Source organism: Miniopterus natalensis, chromosome 1 (assembly GCF_054644295.1).
Source record: "Miniopterus natalensis isolate mMinNat1 chromosome 1, mMinNat1.hap1, whole genome shotgun sequence".
NCBI classification, from domain to species: domain Eukaryota; kingdom Metazoa; phylum Chordata; class Mammalia; order Chiroptera; family Miniopteridae; genus Miniopterus; species Miniopterus natalensis.
In genome coordinates, this window is record NC_142081.1 from 137,566,878 (window position 1) to 137,584,168 (window position 17,291).

The 17,291-nt window shown below is 38.6% G+C and overlaps 1 protein-coding gene across 1 annotated transcript in view; it reads left to right on the forward strand.

Annotated features, from left to right (window-relative positions):
• Positions 1–17,291, forward strand: part of COL25A1 (collagen type XXV alpha 1 chain) — a 440,472-nt gene that overhangs the window by 315,914 nt on the left and 107,267 nt on the right. Inside the window, exons 8-10 of the mRNA XM_016209473.2 lie at positions 6,533–6,604; positions 7,337–7,444; positions 9,842–9,877. Of these exons, the coding sequence (XP_016064959.1) occupies positions 6,533–6,604; positions 7,337–7,444; positions 9,842–9,877 (216 nt within the window). The remainder of the gene's footprint in view (positions 1–6,532; positions 6,605–7,336; positions 7,445–9,841; positions 9,878–17,291) is intronic.

Genomic DNA, 17,291 nt, shown 5'->3' on the forward strand with positions numbered 1-17,291 from the left:
TAGCCAAGTTTATATAAATAAAATTGATACAGTTTTATTTTTGCATGACCTCCCAGACTGCTAGACTGTTTTATATTTCTCTTCTGTATTCTGCATCTACACTGCTTTGGTTCCCTCAGGACCATGCTTCTTCAGGAATCTGACTTATTTTCATCTCCTGTTGGCCTTTCTTAGCTGTATGTCCTTAGGAAACACTGCAGCGACCCCCCAGAATACCTTATTAGATTGTATGTAACAGCTAGGGGCTTTCTCAGTATGTGTGATTTAGGCAGTTTTTCTTACATTTTATACTTGCCAGTGTTGAAGTTTATCTGCCATCTTTCTACTTATTTACAGGTCCTTTGCAGTTTTTCTTTACTTAGCATTTGAGTAGCTATAGTATTTAATGACATTTGTCAATGCAGAGATTGCATTGCTCTCTTTCTCTTCTAAATAATTTGAAAATTCACACTTGTCATTTACATATAAAAAGATAATTACTGGAGCGACTAGGGTTAACATTTATGATAGAACACAATAGAATGGAACTTAGAGTATCTAGAAAAAAGAAAGATTAACTTTCTGGGCCAATATTATATTTAACTACAGGAAGCTAGTTTTTTTCATAATTAGTACTTCCACAAGGCAGTCTTTTTCAGTCTGTTATAAATTCTGATCTTCATAGGCCCACATGCTCATATTATGGTTTTTCAAAGGATTACGTTAGCCATTTAGAGCTTCATATAGTTCACTTTTCTATTCAGACAGACTGTACCATCTCCTACAATGTGGAATGATTTAGCAGCAAATTTCGTTCTCTTAATTTCTTTCCTCCTGTTAAACTAAAGTTATTCTTTTACATAAATATTTTTGCATTCTATTATACTATTTCCCCATCTGGTCTCTCTTAGCTAGAAATCATCTTATCAACTTCTAGGAATATTTATCTTTATTTATGCTGCACACATACCCACTGTAATGGTTGTGTTGTAATGCATGATATATTTTGGGCAAACAGAATCCTGATACTATTTACATTATGGGGAAGCTTAGGGATTCTAAATTCTCAGCATAACACATATTTTCTCTTCCAATATGATTTGAATTGGGGCCCTTGGTGACCTTTACAATTAAAATAATTGTTTGTTTTCCCTCCATACCGCTGGAACTCTCTGCTTATCGGTGAGCACTGTCGGTGACACTGGCCATTGTTAGCTTGTTCTTACTGTGGGTCATTTATGTACATTTGTACAGCACAATTAATGATACAATAACAGTGAAGTCAAGTGCGGGTGTCTATCATTTTGAGTTATTTGCCTGTATGGAAGAGAGTTAGCATTCTCCTGCTCCTACAGCCACTTTTATGAATCTTCCTTGGAGTTGCTTCTTCGTCTGCTCATCTCTTAAATGGAAGACTGTTCTGCCTGCAGCCTCCTTACTCACATAGCCCTGTGACACATGATTCCCATTTGTCTCCTGACTATTTCATGTGCACATCCAACTTCTGTTCCTTGGCTGTCCATAGACACCTCAAATCCAGCAAATCCCTAACCAAATTCATCACCTGTAACCATGTACCTGCCCAGAAAATTCAGTCTCTTTCAGTGTCCCCTCTGGCATCCTCCATTCCTCAAGCTATAGGCCAGGGACCATTCTCTGCTCTTTCTCCCTTAGGTTCTCAGCCAAGCTACAAGTCCTACAAATTCTACCTTCTTAATATCACTCAAAACTATCAATATGTCTCTCCCCTAGTTCTAGGACACCGTCCCTCAGCTAGACCATTGTAACATTTTCCTAGACAGTCTCTCGGTGCTCAGTTTTCCTCTTTCTATTCCAACCCCCATCCTCTCATTCACCTGGCTGAGAATCTTCCAAGGCTCCTCAAACCTGGCTGTAGGTGCATATGTTATTTCCTTTGTAGCCCCTCTACTTCTCCATCAAAACAGTTCTCACTCCGCATGATTACTGCCTGCTGATTTTTCCCCATTTCCCCACCAGACGTTAAGCCCTGTGAGCTTGGGGTCTTGCTCACTATTCAGTCCCCAGGGCCTAATACAGTGAATGCTGCACAGAAGGCTCTCAATAAATACTTCTCAAGTATTGTGGAATATTAGTCAAGCTTTCTTATATTTAAACCATAAATAAAGTAGAAAGAGATTATAAACACATAAACAGCATGATGACAAAGCCTGGAGTTAGAAGTCCTGGATTGAATTTCTGGCTCTATCATTGTCTTACTGAATACTTTTGACAAAACACACAATTTCTCACTGTAGTGTAATCATATAACACTCATCATTTTTGGGTGCACAATAAAAATAAATATAGCGTCTTGAATTTATGGCTTGTAAGTAGTTAGAAGCATTTCTCATGAATAATTTATTTCTTCAACATCCCTTTGGGGTAGGCTTGCATCCTTCCTTCTAGAAGGTAGGGAGGGGAGATGGAGATCCTCCTACAATGTGTCAGAGTGCCTGTCCTGAGACGGTTGCCTACTTCACAGCACGTTAGGAAGATTCAAGAAGGAATCTGAGTCTTTATGCTCTCAGGAGGAAAATAGATTGTATAAAGTAGTTTTATACTCTTATATATCCAGTTTCTGAAAAAGTCAATATATTCGGGGGTGAAATTCGCTCCAATTATCTCAGTATTTTAGCTTTTTCCTGGGCTTATTCTCCATGTTTTTCTGGAGACACATTTTTTTCCCCACACCCACTTGTACCATCTGTGTACCAGGCAAGCTTTCTGAGATGTAAAACCAAGTAAATATATCCATTCCATTTATTTAGAAAGATCTATGACTAATGGTACTTTGGGGAAATGGCATAGTTAATGAACAAGTGCGCTCTCTGTGTGAACAGCTAGGAAAGCCCAGCAGTTATGGCCACACAAAGCTGTGGCATACAGATAAGCATCCAGCACCGGTGCTTCTCATACTTGGCCCCCAAGACCACCTAAGGAAGCAGAGGCAACCGCCATGAGAAGAGATTCTCTGTCATCACCAAACAGTAGCATTTTTTAAATGTGTGCAAATTTCACATTCTACCCCAAATTATGTCAACATTTGCTTTATTTAAAAATGTTTAAAATTACACATCTGATAAGTGGTTAATATCTAAAATTTATAATGAACTTATACAACGCAACACCAAAAAACCCCCAAACATTTCCAATTTATAACTGCAAAGGACCTGAATAGACACTTCTCCAAAGATGACATGCAAATGGCCAATAGATATATGAAAAGATGTTAAAAATTAACAAACAAAGTAGCAGACTCATAGAGAACAGAGACTTACGGAGAATAGACTGATGCTGTCAGAGGGGAGGGATGCTGGGGTGCTCGGTGAAAAAGGTGAAGGGATTAAGCAAGAAAAAAACATGCCTCATAGACACAGACAATAGTGTGGTGATGACCGGAGGGAAAGTAGGGTGGGGAGAGGGTAAAGGGGGATACATGGTGATGGACACTTGTCATCACCATTGGGGTGGTGAACACACACTACAATACACACACACATCAATATACAATGATGTATGATAGAATCGTACACCTGAAACCTGTGCAATTTTAACCAATGTCATCCCAATCAATTCAATAAAAAATTTAAAGAATAAAATTATTTACCATTAATTAAAATTGACTCTTAGGGAAGATGCACCGTTTTTATTATTGCCTTTAAACAGTCCCAGGACGCTTGCACATACCCTTTAAGCATTACCACAGTTTGAAAAGCACAGAGTCCTAGGACACTGCAGCTCAGGCCATGGAAATTTTATTAGAATTTAAGAGAAATCCTCCACATGTGCCCTTTTTACTTTGCTACATGTGCACTCTTGAGTCCTTTTACTTAGTTCGCTAGTGAAATTGTTAAAATGTAGCTCTAAGCACCTAATTGATAGCATGTCCATAGTTAAGATGATTGAGGGACATACAGTCAGCTTCCTCACACAGAAAATCTCTGTCCGAGGTGAGAATTACCCATCCACTTCCTCTTTAGATCTGGTTAACAGTGCAAAGCAAACTATCAAGTTCTAAAACTTAATGCTTTGTTTGGAGCATTTAGAAAATATGATCAAACAGCAAGCCGGTCATGCTCAGATAGGAGTACAAGAAGTGACTTATTTATACATTCAAATTTCAAAACATTTCTAAGGCCTACCATGTGTGCTGTTAAAAGGTTTTTAATTTTAAATGATTTCTGTTAGATAATCTGTTTAAAGTGACATTATGATTTATCGCCACTAATCAAGATTCTGATCCCTCATAGACTTCTTGTTTGTATCTGTTTTTGTTCTTTGTTACATAAATATGAGGTTTATATATAAAATTCTGACTGTGTAATATAGGGGTAATGAGTCACAGATGGAAAGATGCTGGCACATTACCATCTAATAACATTTTAAACTCATATTCCATAGTAAAACAAAAGCAAATTGTACACATCTGTTTTCCAACTCGTAGCATTTCTGAATCTGTGCAGAGTCTTTGCTTAAAGGACTTTAACTTAGGGAGAAGAAAAAGAAGATGCAGGTCACCTTGAAACTACCCAGCCACCTAAGAGCCTTATCGGAAAGGATTTGGCAAAAGGGATGTGGTTTCCTCTGCTTTCCTTCTGAGAAGTCCCAGCTCTAAAGAATGAGAATAGAAGGCATTAGGGCTGAAGAGAAAGCCTCATACTACAGACATAATTTTATTGGTTTTGCAAAAAAGAAAAATATATCCCTAGTAAGGGGAAAATAAAGGAGAAAATGTACCCAAACTAGTAAAATCTAAAAACTGGAAGTTTTCTGGCCTTTCCTAAAAATATCCTCAAAATAGATTTGGGTGAGAAGGAGAGAACGTAGGAAGGCAGCATTGGATCGCTGTGGTGGTTGTTTATTTTGTTTGAATGGTGAACATGTTCTGCTTGGGGGGAAAAAAATGGAATAAAAGGCTCCAGTATCATATGTTGTTGCAAAAGAAGTAGAACAAAGGCAAAATTTCCCTCTCAGGCCTACCCGATTGATAACGCCTGTAGGGACGAGTTAGCGCAGGACTTTGCAGCATGCTCCTTGGTTAAGGAATTCAAAACCACTTTTCTGCTTCATGGGGTTGTGTGAACTGTCAAGTTCTTTTGGAAAAGCTACGTGACAGAAGTAATTACTACAGAGTGTGACCATAACTCCCCCTGACATGAAATACGCATGTTATAAGAGACAGATTTCCATCTACCACCTCTGCAGGAATTCCTGAAACAGGAAAGACCTGAGAATCATCAGATGATTGAAGAGAGAAATTTTGATATGTGGGTGGTAGGACTGCATTTATTCTGAGGGATACTTCTGATCTGACCGAGAAATTCTGTTCATGGTTGTCCGAAAAATTAATGCACATATTGAATTCCTGAGTAGTAGAGTAAATAGAATATCAGTAGAGGGAAACTGAAGTGTTGTTTTCATAACAGTGTCTGTAGTTATCTCCGTTTGGTACTAACATTTTGTGCATAAGATTCCAGACACATTAAGAGTGTATCCACGGATCTGGTGTACCTGCCACAAGGAGCAGTTACAAGGGGTTCCCTACTTGGCCATTCCCCTAAGGATGTCTGATGTTGTTTATGGAATGTCGAACAGGGCAAGACCTAGAGCTGGGACAGGGTGATGTTAGGTACATGCTTGTTTTGTTTGTCCACCAGTGAAATGTCTGTGTGACGTTTTGTGTCGTGTTTTGGTGCTGTGCCATGTCCATAGGGTCTGCCAGGCTTCCCCACAGTGGCCGCCCTGCACAGTAATCAGATCCTCACCGTCAAGGTTTGTGGCTGGCACCCGTGCCCTCCGTCAGAGCCCGCAACCAGCATAAGGTGAGCAGAGCAGCTAAACTGCCCGCCGAGTCCTGCTGCCCCTTTTCATCGCACACGGCACGTTCTTGGGCTCTCGGGCCTTCCCGTGCATTGCTGAGGTCAATAAATTAAGAAGGAGAATCTTGAGCGTATCAGAGAGGAGGCCATTGAAGCCGAGCAAGGACACTTGGAGAGAGGCCGGCACAACTGTCTAGGACCATGCCACGCCTCGATGGTTGAATTGTATGCATTGCAAAGCTCTGTGATATTTTTCAATCAATTAAATCATTCTAAGTACTCTGGACTTCGGCATCAATAAAATGACAGTTGCGTTCATGCCACCTTATGCTGGTTGACAAGTCTGACGGAAACTGAACTGGCGCTTTGTCTGGGGACTTTCTGCTCTGAGTGAAGAATGCAGGTGGCTCGAGCTCACCTGCTCCTTTAGTTTACTCCATTAGAAAGGCCCAAAACCCACGGCAAAATGATGGGATTCAAAAAAGGTCCATTTCTAACTAAAAATCTGGTCTCACCGTCCCGTTTCAGGGTAACATTTCTTTCAAGAAGAGCCAGAGGGTCTGATGTCAGACACAAGGGCCAGTTCTGTTTTATTTAATGGTCATTATAAGTCTAATGTATGTATCTTTATTTCTTTCTTGGGGCCTTCTGATGTCTATTCTTCAACTCTCTCACCTCTGAACTTCAACCTTTGACCTCACCTGACTGATCAGATGGTGTTTCCTAAAATCAATCATGGGTTTCTCTCTGCTGATCAGCAGCTCATTAAACGCCGCCTGATTAAGGTAGTGCTTATTCTTGCTCAAGTCTCAGTTCTTCTTCGCATTCGGTTATTGCTCTGCATGCTGTTGCTTTGCCTTTTATCTCTCGTGGGTAGGGTAGGGGTGGGAGGGAATTTATTTGATAATATCTTAGAACAAAATTATGTTTACTGAGCTGCATTTGTTTGAAATGTAGATGAAAGTACCAAAATAAAAGGTATAGAGAGCCTAATTTTTTCTTAATTAAGAAAAAGGTCTTTCTTTTCCTCTAATTTATACCCAGTAATAGACCCAGTTTCTAAGGTCTCCAGCTTTGGTAATATATAAATTCCTATACAGCATGACAAGAGCCTTTTATGCTTAATTCTATAGGTTATGAAAAAGTAAACACAATTTCAAATGCAGCCATTTTATTAAACAAGGTGGATATAACCGGTGCAGCATTCTCATGGATAAAGCTATGCAAAGGTTTTATACCAGCTCTGAATCTAGTGATAACAGACACAGGATTTCCAAGAGCTGAGAGTGCTGGTCCCTAAGCTGCTTTGATTTTAAAAGCTCCACTCAGCTCCCCTGCATGAATATTTATTCGATTCCTGCTGGCAGGCAAATTGCCCACAGCTTCATGTTTCTGGTTGCTCAGGTTCTTTCAGGGTGTAAATGTGAATTAGATAATGCAAACTTAAAGTGTTGAAAGGAAGACCTGGGTCTTTATCTTCTGTGGTCATGGTTGGTCTGTCCCCCTCTCCACTGTAGGGTGACCAAGGACAAGCCGGGCCGCCAGGCCCACCAGGCCCTCCAGGCCCACGAGGGCCTCCTGGGGACACAGGGAAGGATGGCCCACGCGGGATGCCAGGAGAGCCCGTGAGTTGTTTTTTGTATCACTTGTTCTCAGAGGTTTGGTTTTGTGTCAAGGGCTGCAGATTGGGATGGAGTGAGGTTGGGAGGGGCTGTAGGATTAGGGGGTCAAGTGAATGGAGTGGGCTGAGGGAAGTGGGAAGCTAGGAAAGCTCCCAAGCAGAGAGGGCACTACCAGCAGGATTCTGCTTTACCTCTCAATCCGCGGGAACTCATGTGAACCACAAAGGCCTGGGGACAGCAAGTAAGCTGGTGTTCAGGTAGCCCCTGGAAGTCTGATTGGAGAAGCCCCATGTCACTTGTGTCCTGACTCCATGGAGTTCATCAGTGCCTTTGGTTTAAAAGGGAGTCTAGCTTGAAACACTAGGTGGGGGGTTAATAACATTTTCCAAAAGATCAATAGCAGAGACAATAAAGTCCCGTACAGTTTATGGAGAGTAAAGAATTTAAGTCTTTCTAATATTTAATCCCTTGTAAATAACTTGACCAAAAGAATTGCTGATAAAACAGTCAAATTAATGGTTAAAACATCAGTGGGTCTGGTTTGAATATCATTTGTCCTCTGTATGTGAAGCTTATTAATAAAAGTGATTTAAAAGTGATCTCTGTTACCCCAATAAATTTAATTTAAAAAAAAAAATAACAGCAATCTCAACACTTAGATCTAAGTACTAATTTACTAAGTACTTAGTGTCAAGTGTCAACATATAGTGGTACAGGGCACTAGATAAATGGTTTGGTTTGGTAGAGGCCACCCAGCAATTTAAATAAATATATGGAAAGGGTCAAAAAATTTACACATATTATGAAGTTAGGATTTGAAATTCAGGTTTATTGATAAAATTATTTATTTAATGTATTGCTTTAACTTAAATTATTTTCACTAGTGTTTTCTTAGTACAAAAGTAATGCTGAAACTATTTATCCACATTGTAGAAATATGTGAAAGTAAAGACAACCAAAAACAAAAAATAAAAATTAGCCATACTCATTGTTTTGGTATATTTAATTTTTGTATTCATATATTATGTATGGTGTGTTTTTTTAAAAAAAGGATTCTGTTTGTAAGAATATAAGGTAGTTTAAAACTTTTCTGAGACAACCTTCTGTAAGCCCCATTTCCCTTTCTGAAAGCTGCTGTTAATTTGTCATATGAAATAAGGAATTAATTTGCAACATATGATTTAGGACTGCTTTAACTGAATCATCAACAGTTTCATCCTAAAACTGTCTAATGTTTCCCCTCTTCTTGAGTTGATATCTCAAAAGATAGAGAGAGCTGCACCTTTAGGGAGCTCTCCAATTGATTGCTGGTTTCCAACAGATACAATGAGTGTCTTTTCAAGTAAGAAGTACAGTTAAAACCATTTTGATGGGACAGAATTAGTCAGATCATTGGGTATTATATACTCTACAGAAAATTTAAAATATAAATTACTTTCAAGAAACAAGATAAAGTTATAACAGATTGTAAACCATCCAAATATGTCATCCTTGAAGTGAATGTTGTCTATTCATCTAAGAAATGGAGCCTTTTATACAAAGGTATGAATATTTTTTTAATTCCACAAATATAATTTGAACTAGATTTATAGTCTCAGAGTTCATTTTTATATACTATTATAACCACTGGAAAAATATTTTATAAAAAATAAACTGAGGACTTATTTTTAAAATCCAACAACATCTACATATATTGGCATAATAATAATATTTTTCAAAAAAATGCCTGTAGTCAATAATAATAATGATATAATAAAACATGATAGGAATTCTGTATGAATCTGAATATTAGGACATTATGATAGTGATATAATATGGCAGAAAATTTTATTTTAATATATGCTGTCAATTTTAATAAAACATTTTACTTCAACCATCATTAATCCAGGATAATTAAAATTCAGAGTCAGTCTTTGCTCTATTTCTTATTTAATTCCTGCACTAAGAACAATTGTCTCTCTGTTGTATATGTGGGAGTTCTGAATTCTCATAGAGGACCATGTCATCATCATCATAAATAGGACATAATAATTAATGATATGTTATTGTAATTACAATTAAATAAATGAGATATGACTATAATTACAATTAAATATTTTTCTAGGACTATTTAATGACATAATATAATCACCCCTACTAATTTTTTTTAGAATATATTCTTGGCATAATCTTAAATCTCTACCATAATCTAGACTCATTTTATTAAATCCTAAAATGTTTATAAAATGCGCTTGAAGAAAGAATATTGGCTTTCTTTTCATTGCATGGTGTTTGCATTTCACTTTTTAGCCTGAAAAGTATATTTGACATTCATGTACCCCATGAAAAAGAAAAAAATATATTTTGAAATTGTTTTTTAATGTTTATAGCATTAATACAATTATCACTATTTTTTCTAAGGGTGAACCAGGGAACCCAGGAAAACAAGGCTCAATGGCAAGTATCTGAATTTCTCTTTTACTTTAAATTCTATAAATTTTCATAAAATTTCTATTAATAATAATGGAAGTCAAAACTGTTGTCAAGGTTATGTGTAACAAATGTGTCTGCCATGTGACCTATAACAAAAAGAGTGAAAATTAGTAAAAGTTAAAGAGTAATATGGCCTATTATATGGTACAGGTCACAATACAACACATGTTCAGACCTGACAGGAGAAGGAGGGAGAGGTTCTAGGTGGGAAGAGTGATGGAGACACTTGGGAAGGCAAAGGGGAGACTTCGCTTTAAGCCGCTCTGCTGCGAGGGAGATTAAATTTAGGGATATCCCTGTTTGCTTAAATAAAACGACTTCTGAAAGGAGTTGGCTGTGACTAAGTGTCGAGTAGCATAGCAAACGTTTCACAGTGACTCAGGGAGTTCTTCGTTGAAGGATTTCGCGCAGGGAGAAGCAGTTACGCTGCCTTGATCTCTACCGTTAAAAAAGATCATGAAATTATTCCACGTGGACTCACCCGCAGCAGGAGGGCCAGTTTTCATGAACGTTTATCCTGTGCCGGTGAGAGAAGGCGGGGCAGCTTGCTGAGCCCCGAAGAGCATCAGCCCTTCGACCGGCCTCTCCCTGTCTCTCCTCCCTGTCCCTGGAGCCCTCTTTCTGACCTATTTGGTGACACGAGCAGTGCTGGGGAGCACAGGGTGACAATCTAGCAACCCAGATTCCAGCGTCTCACTGCACTGTCCTGGATGCGGTGATCCCAGTGAGCTCGGTCACGTCCATTCTGTGGAACGCGGGACATGCAGCGTGCAGGTGTTTAGCATAGAACATTTATTTGTAAAAAATACTTAGCACAGAAAAAGGGCAGTCGGTCAAGAATGAAAACAAATGTGTGAATGGGTTAAAGGTCAGAGTCTCCTCCCTGCACGGGCCTTCAGTGGCCCTCGCGGGAAGAAAGCCACCAAGCCGCAGGCACGGCCGTAGCAGAGTTGCCTCCAACCATCGCTGGGGAAATGGGCACGGCCTGGGACGGAGTCTCACCCTCCGCCTGGAAATTCTCTGTCCCTGACCTCTAAGGTCAAGATAGGTATTTGATACAGATAATGTGGGGTGGGGTGGGGGTGGGGGAAACTATATTGGATTCTTTTTAAAGAGAATTAAGTGAAACAACAACAGAAGACCATATCTAAAAATTAAACAAAACATTTGTCATCCATGGTAACCTTGCATAACAAGAGCAGCATTAGCTGTCAGGGATATAGGGTCACAGGAGGTGAAGGATTCTTGGAAAACTACAATATAAATTTTGAAATTACTTTAGGCAATTGAATGCACCTGTGATTTCTATGCTGGCTAATGGTCAAAACATATTCCTCCCAGACATTCTTACACTGAAGGCTCCTTGGGACTGTTAGGAGCCCTTGTTTGTTCCCAGGTGTACGCATCCTACTCAGATTTTCATCATCACCATTGGCTTTCTACCCCAGTGTTCAGTGCAGTATACCAATATGCAAAGTTTTAAAAGGAAAATGGATATTTTTATTAATTGCAATCTTATCTTCCTTAAATTCATATAGTCTCTCTAGAATACACTATATGAATAACAATTGAATCCCATTTCCCTGCAATTCCTAGCTTAATATCATTAAATATAAATGTTGCACCTGAAATGTTATTATTTTAGTGTGCTCCAGTTTCCCATTTCCTATGGCAACTTTTGAGATGAAGATAAACCTGGGTATTTTTTCTATAAACATTTTCTTCTGTCTTTAAACTCTTCAGATTTAGTTAATATTCTCATGTTTAAAAGGCAGCTAAGAAACTTTATTAAATCACAAATGTTCAAAGGATCTGTGCAATGTAATGATCTTCTAAAGTGCATTGTTCTGTTTTTCAAGATAGGAAATTCCTTTTTAAAGGAAAACTTCTCTACACAAGGAAAACTAGAATCTTAAGTCTGGATCTCAGTGAATTTTCACAGTGAACATAACTATGTAACCAAAAATCAGGGCAAGAAATAGAATGTTATCATACCCAAGAAACCCCCTTTCCACTCCAGTCACAACCCCTTCTTCTAAAATTTTACCACTATTCTGACTTCTGCCACCATAGATTAATTTTGCCTATATTTGAATTTTACATTAATTGACTCATACAGAATATACACTTTTGTGTCTGGCTTCTTTTGTTCAACATTATATTTGTGAGATCATCCACCTCTTTTAATAGCCTTCACAGCTGGTTAAAAACAAAACAAAAAAAAAATAGGAAGAACCTTACTTCCTTGACTACCCTGTTAAAAGTACATCACTCAAATAGCAGTAAATGAATGAATAGGCTGTCTGACCTTGGGCAAATCACTTAACCTCTCAATTTCTCATCTGCAAAGAAAGGATAATAATACCCTGTCTACCTCCCTTTTCAGGTTGCCAAAGACAAATGTAATAAATTAGAGGAAAGCACTTTAGGCTGTATAATGAAGGACTACATGAGTATGTTATTATGATTATCACTCAGTTGCTCCCTCTAGAGTAAATTACAGGTGAGCATGGATTTATGTAACAGATGCATTCCTGTAAAGCTCTGTAGGAATCGATTTTCATAAATCAACATATCTTACGTGTGCTGAGGAATTTTGCTATTTAGAGCAATCCTACTCAGTTTTTTTGTAGAGCAATATAATCTTTTAATTCTTCTTCCCAGCAAACTGAATTTTTGTATCTTTTATTTGTGTAAAGTGAAATACTTATGATTTTTAAAGCTATCATTTTTTAAAACCACTATTTATGTTTGTTAAGCTAAGTAGCACCTGTATGTATTAACCAATCTCAAAGGAGAAGATGCTAGAAATACAATAGCAGTTTCCTGAGGAGAAAAATTTCCTTAGAAAGTTTCTCTTTTCTTTTAAATAGGGTGTGTATGTGTGTGTGTGTGTTTTGACGCAAAGTCTGGTAGGTAAAAGAGTACATGGTACCAGTAGTTATGCCCACAAAACTCCTTAGGAGTGTATGACAATAGTCTGTGATCCTTTTTGCTGACCTATAACATGTGGGCAAATTCCTGTGTTACCTATCTCACTGGGTTATGGTGAGGAGCAAGTAAAATAATAATAATACGAAAATGCTGCGTGACCTACAAAGAGTTCCATAAATGAGTAGTGCAGTTAAAACAAAAGTCCAGCGATACAACTTGGCATGCAGAGCGGCCGTGCTGCGAAGCAGCGTCCGGGCGAAGCACGGCGTGCTCACGGCCATCAGGGAGATGACAGTGGGCAGATTCCGAGGCGACAGTGCACCCTGCTCCTTTGTCCTGTTTGTTGCCATCGTTGTTGTTGGCCTTCTCCTATGCATGCATCACATCACCTTATATGATCAGTTTTTCACAACACTGCCCTGCTTATCCATTAGCTAAAATAAGGAAAGATAATAAATACCACTGCTCGCAGTTTTTCGCAAAACCCACCGTGCTTCTTGGTTTGTGCTGTGCAGGAGCGTTTGCTTAAATGCGAGCCTTGAGAAGCACTGGAGAATTCTTAAAAATTTTAAATGTCCCTGATGATGCAATGAAAAGGCTCGGAACAATCTAAAATCAGCTCTTACAAAACTGTTTATGAGCGTGTCAGGTGGGAAATTTGTTTTCCTAATCCAAGATATGTATTTTATATTACAAAAATAATCATCTGAAGATTAACAGCTTCTCTGATAGAATAAAGAAGACCTGCTGCTCAGGCAGCTCCACATTTATTTAATTCCTGCTGTGCATCTATTCTGTAAACATGACCTTTGGGTTTTCTGAGAAGTTCAGGATGAGATTTTTAAAAGACAGAATCTTGAGCTAAATAAATTAGACTCCATCTAAATAAAGAGAGAACTGCTGCAGCTCTTAAGACTAAACTCGAGCATCAAAGCAAGGACTGACAGCAGCTGGAAGTGCTAAAGTTCTGAACCCTCACGTGAACGGCCTTTATTTTTCAGTTCTTCAGAAGTTTAAATGGCTGCTAATATAGTATTTTTGTAGGTATCTTCCTTTTGGTATTCTCACTGTTTGTTTGGTTTTTTGTTTTGTTTTTTTTTACAAATTTAGAAGTTCTTAAAAGCATAAAAGTTAGATGGTACACACACACAAACACACACCAACTAGTCCCAGTTTCCTAGAAATTATTTTTAGATCCAAAGTGTCTATATCCAGGTTCTGATAGACCAAATGGCTTTCCCTACTCTGAAACTCTTTCCTCACTTCTCTCTCTTAACCCAAATACATGCAAACTCCATAGCATAGCCATTCACTTCTTTCTGAAAGGTAAAAGTACTTAAAATGTCAGTCATTGGGCCCTGATGGTGTCTCAGAATTCAAAACCCAGAAAAATTTTACTGTTATTGTTCCTTAAAGTGAAATTTGGACTGTGTCAAAGAAGTTTCAGATATTTTCACTTATTTTAATTTAGCCCGTAAACATATTTAATTCATTTGAGTCAAGTGAATACATATAATGCCTTTTAATTAGTTAATAACATAAGCATAAATAATTGCTTCTGTTTCATTTAAAATAAAATTGCAATAGCCAACCTGTGAAGATTTACTCTAAATATATTCACTGTTACAATGCACTGCTATCACACAGGCCTTATAAGACTTGTCATTTTACTTAATTGGACTTGCTCCGCCAGCTATCTTGATCAGCAGGATGGCAGACGTCGCTGACAACAGCAAGCTTCTCTTCCTGATTTTAATATGGCTAAGAAAGCAATACCTCAAAACCTCAAATCACAAATCACAAAAATGACCAAAATCGTCTTAGCATATTTAGTCATTAGACTAGCTGTTCGCAATAAAACCCTGTGTGGTAAAGCTGGGTGTGCTTTAGTTGTGCACCCTGCCTGCTGGGTGGCTCAGGAACCATCCTAATGCTGTTATCCTCCCTTAATCTGATTGCCCATGAAGTGCATGTAAATGCCGCGCCAGCCGAGCACTGCCCACCGCCTTGGTGCTTTTGTCCAGAGCCTGTAACGCTGGGCTTTCCAAATGGACCAAGAGAAAATAGACTAGTAATACCTGCTCCTGGTCCTGTCCCACTGCCCCAGCCAGGTGCCCAGCGTGGGGGAGCTCACTGTGTGGGTTCCTGTGTGCAGGGACTTCTGTAGTGGCGTCTAAAGGTCACTTTAGCGCACTAATAGATGGTAACATTTGATTTTGCTTTAAGCTGGTTCAGTCTCCTAGAAAGAAAATGTTGACTGTTGGGGGGGCATTTTCGGTAGTGATTTAAGAACACAAGCAAGGAACCTAAGTATGAAAAGATAGTCTAAAACGCTGAAGAGGTAGGTGACTGTCTATACTCATTTTCATTTTGTTTTTCTTAACTATCTCCGGACTGTGAATCAGCTCTATTTTTAACTGTCTTGTGCAGTTCCAGTTAAAGATCTAATAAGCTCTATCCTAACGGACGAATTAAGATATCTAGGCCTTAGATTCCTTATCTATAAAAGTGGTGAAACTAAATAAAATCTGCTTCCATCTCCAAAGTCCTGTCATCTTACTAGGTTTTCATTATTAATGCACAGACACGCATCATGTAGTCATTTATTTATGTTACATATGCACACCTACAGAATTCTGTAAATATTTAGATACAGTGAACAACAGTCATTTATTACATTGTATTGGAAGAAAGCCTTAAAAATTGTCACCTTTAGTTACTGTTTATTTTAGCTTTAGAATCCAGTCTACTATAGCTAAACTGATGCAGAATATGTCTCACTTGTATGAGGATATTAATGAAATTATAATTAATCTCTTTTACCAAATTTTTATATCTTACCATTAAGAAGAAACTTCAAAATAAAGTTGGGTCCATTTAAGGCTTGTGCCTTACATCTGCAGATTAAAGGCAAATATACAAATTTCAGGGCAAGCATATACATAGAAACACTTATACAATATGTCTAAATGTTAAAATGGTATAAACCACACTAATAAACTGCTAAGTACGTTCTATCCTCTAACCTTCATGATATGTCCTCATAATGACTTGGGAAGTTCAAATGCGGAATTGCTGCCCTCCTCGGAGGCCCAGGGCAGAGTGCGGTGCGTTCCGGGTGAGGAAGGCGGTGACCAGCCCCGCCTCCGGCCCCAGCCTGCTCCCTTTCCCTCCATACCTCCCTCCACCCCGTGACCTGATGAGGCTCGGGCTCTCACATGTAGACATTCTGGGGTGCACAGAGGATCTGACTCCAGCCATACACCTTAAAATACCCACCTCTTTGCCCCTTCCTCTAGTTTATTCTTGTGAACACCGGTGGCGTGGTTCACCTCTGGAAGAACAGGCCTGAGAAAGAGGCAATTCACAGTCTTAGAAATGAACTCCAGTCAGTGGGGCAGAGAACTCCAGGGTTCTCAGTACCCAAAGCACAGTCTAAGGTCGGGGAGTCAGCTACCACATGAGGAGTGGGCCAGAAAAAAGCTCTCTAAGCATGGGCCCCAAAGCAAAAGCCCTCTTGCCCAGGGCTAAGGGCAATACAGAATCTGTGTGTCTGACTTCTGCCTTAGTCATCTCCTTTGAGAAAACTTCACACACACACACATTCACACTCCCCCAAGCAAAGTTAGAAGCTGTCTTCTCTTCTCCTCCATGGCATTTATCACTTCATATAATAATTGTACTTGGTACTTGGTGTATTCAATAAACTGAATGACTGAATGATGTGAATCAATGAATTAATAAATCAGATACTGATGCAAAGGAAGCAGATTTATAATTTCTTCCAACCAATGTCATTATGTGCCAGGAGTAAGATTAAACAGGATAAATCTGCTTTTTCTCCTGCATCTTCTTATATTCATTCATGTATTATAGATTATTTGGAGAACATGTGTGCACATGAATATGCATGGTGTGACTAAAAAACTGATTTTCATGAGGACAGTGATATTTGTATCAATTTCTAGGCACACTATGTGGCTATTTTTCAAGTAAAGTATAAAAGACATAGAAGAAATCTTAGGAATGATCTAGTCTATCACTTTACAGAAAAAGAAACAGTATCAGAGTGAATAAATAACTTGACCAAGGTCACAAAGTAGTCAGTGGCAGAACTAGACTAGAATCTAGTTCACCTGATTAGTCTTGTGTGTTTTATACTCTGGATCTGCTAGATCTGCACTTTCTAATAGAGGAGCCACTTGCCACATGTGGCTGTTTACATTTAAATTAACTCAAATTAAATACAATTTAAAATCCTGTTTCTAACAATTGCACTAGCCACATTTCCAGTGCTCAATAGTCACATGTGGTTAGTGGCTACCATTCTGGATAGAGCAATATAGACCATTTCCATCATTCCAGAAAACTCTGCTATATGATGCTGGTTTAGACAGAAAACAGACCTGAGTACATATTATACTCCTAAATTTAAGTCCTACTG